The sequence below is a fragment of the Coregonus clupeaformis genome, chromosome 40 (assembly GCF_020615455.1).
Source record: "Coregonus clupeaformis isolate EN_2021a chromosome 40, ASM2061545v1, whole genome shotgun sequence".
Lineage (NCBI taxonomy): Eukaryota > Metazoa > Chordata > Actinopteri > Salmoniformes > Salmonidae > Coregonus > Coregonus clupeaformis.
The window spans coordinates 23,096,709-23,107,454 of NC_059231.1; the positions used below are offsets into that span (position 1 = coordinate 23,096,709).

At 43.9% G+C, this 10,746-nt stretch overlaps 1 protein-coding gene across 2 annotated transcripts in view; it reads left to right on the top strand.

The window, feature by feature from the left end:
• Positions 1-8,444, top strand: part of LOC121571657 (vang-like protein 1) — a 40,883-nt gene extending 32,439 nt beyond the window's left edge. The window contains exons 4-9 of one of the 2 annotated variants that reach the window (XM_041883250.2): positions 1,192-1,623; positions 1,741-1,916; positions 4,460-4,593; positions 6,530-6,695; positions 6,992-7,226; positions 7,368-8,444. In XM_041883250.2, the coding sequence (XP_041739184.1) occupies positions 1,192-1,623; positions 1,741-1,916; positions 4,460-4,593; positions 6,530-6,695; positions 6,992-7,226; positions 7,368-7,628 (1,404 nt within the window). In that variant the 3' untranslated portion in view covers positions 7,629-8,444. Of the gene's footprint in view, positions 1-1,191; positions 1,917-4,459; positions 4,594-6,529; positions 6,696-6,991; positions 7,227-7,367 lie in introns of both variants that reach the window. The other variant, XM_041883249.2, reaches the window with a different exon arrangement.
• Positions 8,445-10,746: the final 2,302 nt, after the last annotated feature.

Consider the following 10,746-nt stretch of genomic DNA (forward strand, 5'->3'; position numbering starts at 1 on the left):
CCTGTGGGAATCAAACCCACAACCCTGCCGTTGCAAGCGCCATGCTCTACCAACTGAGCTACACGGGACTACACCCCCTCACTCATCTCCTGTTTGGCAAAGTTGAATTAAAGGAAGGGGGATGATGGTGTGTAGGCCAGAACAGTGAACCACAGAGGGTTATTAAGCGGCCTTTACTCAGCAATCACAATGAGGATTTCTCCCACCCACCCTCCCTTCCTCTTTCTGTCCTGGTCTCTAGCAGTGTAATTTCCTAATGGCACGTCAGGTGGTGTGTCCATCTGGCAGAGGGATGAAGTTTTAGGGGTGTCGCGTGGGTAAGTGTTTGTGATCTGACAGAAGAAGGGGGCTAAAGTATAACAATTTACTTCTCATAGATTGGAATACAAAGACACACACACACACTGTTCCCAGCTCCTTACCAGAGAGCGAGCGAGAAATAATAAATAGCTGAATAACTGACAGTAAGAGAAATGCTCTCTTCAGCAGACAGGTCTTTAATCAGTCTCTCGCTGTGCTCCTTCCTCCTCAGGCACATTTATGTTAATCTCCATCCTGAGCAGGGAGAGGAGATTTGACTCTAATTTGCAATGATAGACCTGCATAACATCAGCCTTATTGTGATTCAGATGCCTGTGTGTGTGTGTGTGTTTGTATGTGTGTGTGCGCATCTGTGTCATCCCTACCTGGTCATGATGAGCAGTCTGACTGTGTAAGGTCATACTCTATGTGGATCAGTGGGGAGCTGAAAGCCTGTCACAATAACACAGAACCCCAGGAAAACCAAAGGCCTCTTTAAATAGGATTTCATGGGATTTAGTCAGTGTATCTCCAGTCTGTCTGTCTTTGTGTGTAGCAGAGACAGAGAATGGAATAAAACCAGCATTTATGTGTATCTATCTACCAGTGTGGATTTGTCACTTTGGTTTGTCTCTCACATCCCTTCCCTCCACAAAGAGTGTTTCTGTCATTATCTAATGTCTGTTTTCACTCTCTTCCTCTCTCTCTCCCTTCCTCAGCCTCTCTTCTCTGGATGTGTCTGTGCTATCAGTCAGAGGCGATCAACCATATGCTAAGTTTTAATCTTTTTGATCTCTTCTCTCTCCTTCTCTCTCTCCTTCTCTCTCTCCTTCTCGCTCTCCTTCTCTCTGTCCTTTCCCTCTCTTTATCTCCCTCCCCTCTCTCTGTTAGGATGATAACTGGGGGGAAACCACCACGGCGGTGACTGGCACCTCAGAGCTCAGCCTATCCCAGGAGGAGGTGGTTGGTCTGGGGAAGGGGTTGGAGGACGGCCTGAGGCAGGGCTGTCGGCGCTACGCTCCCCTAGCTCTGGGCCTCTGTGTGGGGCTACTGGTCCTGGCCACCCCCCTGGCCTTCCTGGTCCTCCCGGCGGTGCTGTGGCCGGCCAGGCTGCAGGCCTGTGGCTCAGCCTGCGAGGGCCTCTTCCTCTCTGTGTCCTGTAAACTCCTCATCCTCCTGCTAGCTGTGTGGGCTATCTTCCTGCGCCAGGCCCATGCTAGCCTGCCCAGGGTGTGCGTGTACCGAGCGCTCCTGGCCATACTCACACTGCTGCTCACACTCTCCTACTGGCTGTTCTACGGGGTCCGCATCCTCGACTCACAGGTGTGTATGTTTCATAATCATGTGTGCGTACGTGTGTCTGTCTATCCGTATATGTACGTGTGTGTGCATGCAACTTGCAAGCACGTGTGTGTGTGTGTGTTAACCCTGTGTTTCCAGGATGAGGACTACCAGGGTATCGTCCAGTTTGCTGTGTCTCTGGTGGACTCTCTGCTGTTTGTCCACTACCTGGCCATCGTACTGCTGGAGCTCAGACAGCTCCAGTCCTGCTACAGCCTGTGTGTTATACGCTCCACTGACGGAGAGACACGCTACTACAACCTGGGACAGCTCAGGTAATACACATACACATAGAAACACACTCACAGACACACAGACACACACTGAAAACCGACTGAAATATGATGTAGAGAAATTCAATCATTTCATAAGCATCTTAACATATTATAAAAAGCGAATCCATGCTGCTATAATCTCTTGATAAAATGGTGCAGCTGACTGTAGCAAAGTCATGGTTCTCCCAGCATTATGAACTCACTCTGTATACAACAGTGGAACCTCAGGGATCTGGCTGGTGTATTTATTGTGGCCCTGATGAACTGAGTAACCCTGTTGTGTCCACTATTGCCACTTAGCAGAAGCTAGTCAGCTGATCAATCAGCTAGCAGAAACATTTACAGATAATCAGACTATTAGAGAATGCCTTTAGAATGCCCCCACCCATACACACGCATACACACACTGTTGAACTTGGAGACTCATGTCCAGGGGGAAGCGTGGCAGTAATTTAGTTACTAAATCACCTTTCGCTCTGGGGGGCTGTTCTGGGAATTGGGAAAGGGGTGCTTTGATTGATTATGATGACTTCTCCCTCTAGTAACTGATCTAAGGTCAGTTTTGTGTTTTTCCCTCTAACGGTTAAAGTTAGGATTTGTGGAAGACAAACTGATCCTAGATCTGTGCCTTAGGACAACTTATACCCAGAGCTGTGCTGGGTGATTCCTCACGAAACTAGAACAAAACAACATCATGATTTTTGGGATTTTCACAAAATGTAATCCATAGAAGGATCCTTTGGAGGAAGGATTTGTATTTTATTTTTGTATTTTATTATTATTATTTGTTCAATCAATAGGCAGAATAAACAGCAGTGGTCAAATGACAAATGCTTTGTCAGCGCAACCCAAAATAAAACTCACTCCATGGATTGTTGACATATATTTGAATTGAGACAATTCATTGAAGTTGAAATATTTATGACATTTAGGCCTTACCCAGGCCTTTAAGACTCCATAATGTTTAATCTGGTAGGTGCTACAAATCAATAGTTGGTGTCATATGGCTTGTACTTTATGAGTAGTATTTTTATTTTTAAAAAAAAATAATTAATATCGAAAAATGTAAACATGAATATTGAAAATATACCACTTTTGATTTGGCAAATTTTTCAATATATTTTTGAACATAATATACTCTACTGACATATCAAAGTTCCAGAGTGGGATTTCTGCTAGTTTTAAAATTATGGCCATTTTATACAGATACAGTGGGGGAAAAAAGTATTTAGTCAGCCACCAATTGTGCAAGTTCTCCCACTTAAAAAGATGAGAGAGGCCTGTAATTTTCATCATAGGTACACGTCAACTATGACAGACAAAATGAGAAAAAAAATTCCAGAATATCACATTGTAGGATTTTTTATGAATTTATTTGCAAATTATGGTGGAAAATATGTATTTGGTCACCTACAAACAAGCAAGATTTCTGGCTCTCACAGACCTGTAACTTCCTCTTTAAGAGGCTCCTCTGTCCTCCACTCGTTACCTGTATTAATGGCACCTGTTTGAACTTGTTATCAGTATAAAAGACACCTGTCCACAACCTCAAACAGTCACACTCCAAGCTCCACTATGGCCAAGACCAAAGAGCTGTCAAAGGACACCAGAAACAAAATTGTAGACCTGCACCAGGCTGGGAAGACTGAATCTGCAATAGGTAAGCAGCTTGGTTTTAAGAAATCAACTGTGGGAGCAATTATTAGGAAATGGAAGACATACAAGACCACTGATAATCTCCCTCGATCTGGGGCTCCACGCAAGATCTCACCCCGTGGGGTCAAAATGATCACAAGAACGGTGAGCAAAAATCCCAGAACCACACGGGGGGACCTAGTGAATGACCTGCAGAGAGCTGGGACCAAAGTAACAAAGCCTACCATCAGTAACACACTACGCCGCCAGGGACTGGCAGTGCCAGACGTGTCCCCCTGCTTAAGCCAGTACATGTCCAGGCCCGTCTGAAGTTTGCTAGAGTGCATTTGGATGATCCAGAAGAGGATTGGGAGAATGTCATATGGTCAGATGAAACCAAAATAGAACTTTTTGGTAAAAACTCAACTCGTCGTGTTTGAAGGACAAAGAATGCTGAGTTGCATCCAAAGAACACCATACCTACTGTGAAGCATGGGGGTGGAAACATCATGCTTTGGGGCTGTTTTTCTGCAAAGAGACCAGGACGACTGATCCGTGTAAAGGAAACAATGAATGGGGCCAGTAGTCTGGTCTGGGGGAGTAGTGTAGATATGAAGCATGCTGCTCAGCTATTTAACATGTGAATCAAATCAGCAAAGGCAGTAATGGACTACCTGCTTCTTTTCTGACCTCTGCCCTCCTCTTATGCCTTTATTGCCTTTTTTCTCTCCCTCCCCCTCGCTCTCCCTCCCCTCTCTTTCTCTCGCTCCCTCCCATCTCTTCGTCCCCTATCTCTCTCCCTCCCCCCTCTCTTTCCCTCCCCTCTCTTTCTCTCTCTCCCACCCTCTCTCTCCCCTCTCCCCCTCTCCCCCTCTCTCTCTCTCTCTCTCTCTCTCTCTCTGTGTCAGTATTCAGAGGGCAGCTTTGTCTCTGCTGGAGTTCTACTACAGGGACTTCCCTCTCCATAACCCTGCCCTTCTTTCCGCCTCCAAGCACCGTGCCGCCAAGCACCTGGCCGGCCTCAAGGTCTACACCGTGGACGGTTAGTACACCTACGGTTTCTCTATGGATCCTCAATGTTTACATTTGGTTTGTGTCACTGTGTCGTCCGACTTCCTATCATCTCTCTTTTCCTCTTTGTAACTGCATCTTAATGTGAAACACTGTATGTCTTTCATTCGTTCTCTTTGTCACTCTGTCTCTCCATTCTCTCAGCTCTCTGTCTACTGTATTTGTTGCTTCGTTGTGATGCTCTCTCTTCATCTACTCTCCCATGCCACCCTAAGCAGCGTTTAAAGCTAAACTGAGAGCTTACCTTTTGGACAATGACAGTAAGTAAAGATTGGTAAAGATCTCTTATGTGGGCCCTCTCACATTTCACTAGTGTACACTACTAACCTCACTCCTCACTTCCCTTCCCCCACCCCCCAATGTTTGCACTGCTTCTATGCATGCACACACAGATACACACCAATCTAACCACCACTTTCATTCACCAGATATGCTTTACACACACACACACACACGCACAGGCACCAACTTCCCCTGGAGGACTTGGGCCTTCCCAGCTCAGTGCGAGACAGCTTTTATGGTTCTTCTCTATGTTCTTTGTAGCAGAGTTTGATAGAGGAGTATGCTGGTACATTGTCCTCACAGAACCCTCCCTCCCCTCGTGTAAGTATGGGGTGGGTGAGGGGATGGGGGAGGCAGTGCATTTGCATTTCAGCCTTTTAATAATTCATCACAGTAGCTCCTTCTGCACATTCCCATGCTATCTCTCGGTCTTTCTCTGTCTCTCTCTGTCTTTCTCTGTCTCTGTCTCTCTCGTCTCTCTCTGTCTCTCTCTGTCTCTCTCAGTCTCTCTCAGTCTCTCTCGTCTCTCTCTGTCTCTCTCTGTCTCTCTCAGTCTCTCTCAGTCTCTCTCGTCTCTCTCTGTCTCTCTCAGTCTCTCTCGGTTTCTCTCTGTCTCTCTCGGTCTCTCTCGGTCTCTCTCTGTCTCTCTCGGTCTCTCTCTGTCTCTCTCTGTCTCTCTCGGTCTCTCTCTGTCTCTCTCTGTCTCTCTCTGTCTCTCTCCTCCTCGTTCTCACGTTCACTCTCTCGCTCCCTCTCTCTCTCTTTCTCTCTCTCTCTCCCTCTGTATTTCGTACACCTTTTCTCAGTGTGTTCTCCAGTCAAGTCAGCAGTTGAAGTGTTTCTGTAGGCTAGCAGAGTGGGTCTTAAGGGTTACTAGTGTTTTTAACCAGCCCACATCTTTCCGCTCCAGATCTGCTCTAATGGAACTCACTCATATTTATTTGGGGGGATTTAGAAAAAATAGGAATGCAATGCATTTCATGAAACATTTATTTCTCAATCGGAAAAAGGCTGTGCTACCAAGCCTGTGCTTTGTTCAGCCTCACACACACACACACACACACACACACATACATACACACACACTCACACACCTTTGTGTTAATGATTCATCGATAAATCTCTCTTGGCCTGTGTCTGCCGGGGTTACTGTACTGAACTCTCCTCATACCCACATATCCCTCATAAATATGGACCAGATTCCACTACTCCATATTCATATCCCACAGGAACCCTAATTTATGTTTTTACTACTTCTGGGTTAGTTATTGGTATTCATCATAGAGAGAAATGAGTTATATGATCAAACTGGTAATATTGTCTTTGAAGATCGTGATGTTTTTATATTATGAATATTTACTAGCCTGGTAGCCAGATGTGTTCATTTCTGCTTTAGCCAACTCTGTTTTTATTTGGCAGTTGTCTAAACCATAGTCAGGTCTACCAGGTTAAATATTTCATCACTCTCACAGTGAAAGGATCTGAATTGTGAAACTGCCTAATGAGATATTTAGATGTTACACAGAATCCACACTAAGATCTGTGTTTTCCCCGGGTTACTGTCAATATGCTGATTGGGCCACACAGTGATCTTCCCATCATGCCTCTGTGCTTCCTGTTTGTAGGCCCAGGGAACCTGGCGGGGCCAGCTGGGGGGTCGGGGGGATCGCAGGTGGGGGGTCATTCGCGGGCCATGATCTCTGCAGCAGCCAGGCGCAGAGACGCCACTCACAACGAACTATACTACGAGGAGGCCGACCACGACCGACGGGTCCGCAAACGCAGAGCCAGGTGAAAGAGAAAGAGAGGGGAGGGGAGGAGAGAGGTAGGGGGAGGGGGGACTCTGAGTGACTTAAAAACAGAAGGGTGGGGTGAAAGGAAAGGAAGAAAGAGAGATGAAAGATAAAAAAGTATGCTGCTTAATGGAAGGATTAAAATATAGATGAGGGTTTAGATAGATGGACATAAGAATTGAGTAGGCTACAGTAGGTGAAATGTTGGCCTGTGTGTTTTTATAACGTGTAGGATGCAAGAACAGATGAGTGTACAGGATACTGAATGTTGTCTGTACATTGCTGTAACGTTAGGCTGGTGGTGGCTGTGGAGGAGGCCTTCATGCATGTGAGGCGGATGCAGCAGGAGGAGCAGAAAGCGTCCCCCGGGGATGTGATGGACGTACGGGAGGCGGCCCTGGCCATCTTCCCCTCCATGGCCCGCGCCCTGCAGAAATACCTCCGAACCACCAGGAGGCAGCACTGCCACAGTATGGACAGCATCCAGAGACACCTGGCCTTCTGCCTCACACACAACATGAGCCCCAAGGTAGGCAAGCTTCAACTACTCGGCCCCAGATCATCCCCCAGCCAGTATCACTACTAGACACCTCTTAGCCTTGGCCCAACGTGACAATAGCACCTCTATAGCAATATGATTGTGTGTCTGTCTGTCTCTGTGTCTCTTCAGGCATTCCTGGAGGCCTACCTGTCCCCTGGTCCTACGCTGCAGTACGGTCGAGAGCGCTGGATGGCCGGTCAGTGGACTCTTGTCAGCGAGGCTGCGGTCACTAGCGGTCTAAAGGAGGACACTGTCTTCTCACTGAGGTGTCTAGACTTCAGCCTAGCGGTAACGGTTAAGTCCATCCCCTACATTCAAATGACCGAGGAGTATGTCGATCCTAAGTCACACAAGTTTACCCTGAGTCTCCAATCTGAAACATCAGTCTAACAGACACATGTAGAACGACTGTGGGAATTCTAGACGTACCATTTTGGTTTCTTTTTTGTGTTCAGTTTCTTAAACCCTCTTTTACTTTGATATGTTCTTGTTGTGGTATTTTGCATCTCTCTTCAATTATTTATATTACTGGTTTATAAAGATTATTTTGGCTACTTTTGGATTTGTTATTTTACATAATTGATATGAACAGATGCAAATGGGATATTGTAACAAGATGAAGTGTTAGCTGTGCATAGTTAATAAACAGTATGGACCCCCAGCCATATGGCTCTTTTGGAGTGAAGATGACCGATGGAGAGAGTTGGGAAATATGCTCTGATTTCTATTGTCCTGAGGCGCACTAGAACATTGAATTATGTCAGGGGTTTTTCTATACACTGTAGATGACCCCTCCCGCATTTTTGTTCTCCCTCTGTGTGTTTGCACGTGTCTGTGTGTTTGCATGTGTCTGTGTGCGCGTGTGTGGGGGGGGGGTGTTTTCATATTGTCTGCCCTGCTAATATGAATGAAATACTACCTAATAATCACCAAAACAGTTCAGGTTCAGTTTTATCAAACTAAAAACGGCTTTTCTTTACCGTCAATGGATTGTACGTGTGTTTGTATATATAATGTATTGTGTTTTTATTTAAACATGTGTCTATTTTATTTGATTGATACTTTTCTACCTTGTCTGGCTGTCCAGGTATGGAATAGGTTCTGTTATTGTACTCCCCAGGATTCCTAGACATATCTGTAAGAGGTTGTCAGAATCGGTTGGGCAGAGAGAGAGAGAGAAAGAGAGAGAGAGAGAGAGAGAGAGAGAGAGAGAGAGAGAGAGAGAGAGAGAGAGAGAGAGAGAGAGAGAGAGAGAGAGAGAGAGAGAGAGAGAGAGAGAGAGAGAGAGAGAGAGAGAGAGAGAGAGAGAGAGAGAGAGAGAGAGAGAGAGAGAGAGAGAGAGAGAGAGAGAGAGAGAGAGAGAGAGAGAGAGAGAGAGAGAGAGAGAGAGAGAGAGAGAGAGAGAGAGAGAGAGAGAGAATATCTAATGACAAGACATATGCATTCGATGTGTCTCTTATCTCCAGATGAAAGAAAGCTGTTATTACATTTCTACAGAACCTAACCCTGTAAGCTAAGAGAAACAGATTGAAGCTAGAGTTTTTCGCCTTCAGATATGAGAAGACAACAGATTAAAGACGGATGCCACTATTCTCTCTTTTAGTCCCCATTTTATGGGAGTTTGAGAAGTGTGAAGAAAACACACAAAGAGAAGTACCTCTAGTAATGTTTTTTGTTCCAGACATGACTGACTGATCTGATACCGTAGCTTCTCCTCTACTGTCTCCAAGTCTGCATACACGTATCCTCATGTACTGAAAGTGATTCCAGTAGGCCCAAATTATACATTTCTAAAGTATTTTTTACGTTAATGTTTGATATGGTATATGCCTCAGTATTGATGTGCAGAGTGCAGACAGCAGTCTCCTTATAGTGAGGGAAGTCTAGTCACAACAGAGGCTGTAGTGCCATCTAGCCACAGCTAGTAAAACTGCCACAGCTATGGGATTTTTATACTCATCTCAATATTTATTTATTTTAATATTGTATTGTTTTAGCCAAATCTTCCGTATTACATGTGCATATTATTCAAGCCTATATTAGAATGAAATTGTTTTATTGTAATTGTACAATCATTGTTGTCACTAAAAAGTGAAATGTTTTTGAGGATTTTATAGTGATTAAATCATGGCTGTGAATATTGGCCTTGTTTGAATACTGTTCGAATTCACCCTTTATTCCTTGTTATCTTGAGGTAATCACAGGTTATAAGTGTTGGATAGGTTAAAGCAAGGTTGCCAACCAATTGCTTTCCCTAATCTAACCAATTCAGATATGTGACTACTTCAAGGAAGGGAGGATGTATTCTTAAAGTTTTCGACCAGGGCATTTGTCTCCTTGTATGCCTCCTTCATTACAAAGGTGCCTCTGTTTTAGAACAAATACACTACCAGTCAAAAGTTTTAGAACACCTACTCATTTCAAGGGTTTTTATTTGGTTTTACTATTTTCTACATTGCAGAATAATAGTGAAGATATACAACATATATGGAATCATTTAATAATCATAAAAGTGTTAAACAAATCAAAATATATTTTATATATCAAGAGTGTGCAAAGCTGTCATCAAGGCAAAGGGTGGCTATTTGAAGAATCTCAAATATAAAATATACTTTGATTTATTTAAAACCTTTTTGGTTACTACATGATTCCATATGTGTTATTTCATAGTTTTGATTATTCTACAATGTAGAAAATAGTCAAATTAAAGAAAAACCCTTGAATGAGTAGGTGTTCTAAAACTTTTGATCGGTAGTATATGATGTATGCTCAATGTGTTTGTGTTATTGTATGCAAGTATGTTCGTCCAATAATGTATGGTGTGTGTGCGTGTGCAATTGCCATCCTAAATGTTGTTCTGACCAATTCGTTCTCAAGTTTTCACTGATTGCTTTTTTAAGATTTACAGATATGGAATTACAATAACTGTATAAAGATTCACATTTGTAAAGTAAATATTTGTATTAACATTTTCAACATATTCATGACTTTATTTTGGGAACGCGTGTGTGTGTGGTGCTTTGTATTTGTCTGTGCACTAGAAAGTATGTAAGTGAGACTATTGGGTGAGAGAGTCTGTGTCTGCACTGTCCAGTTGAAGACAGAGAGAGTTAGTGGTTGTAATATGAAGGTTGAGTAGACAGTGAGTTAATAAGCGACAGTGATCCCCCTTCACCCTACTGTACCCTACAGAACACAAAGATCTCTCTCCTGCCACTTCAAATATTCTCTCATCTAATTGCCCACTGAGGTAGAGCGAGAACAAGGGATGAGTCAAGGAGGGAAAGAGACAGAAAGATAAAGAGAGAGTGAAACATGGAGAGAGAATACATGAGAGAAACTGAGGCTTGAGGAATTGGCATTCAAATAGGCTTTTCCTATCTGGGTGTGATGATGTTCTAGCTTTGCAGCTGCTGCATATTTGGATAAATATTAATAAATATTGTGAGATGGAGAGGGGAAAAAGAGTTGTGGAAATTGCACGGTGTGAATTTTTTACATTTAAGTG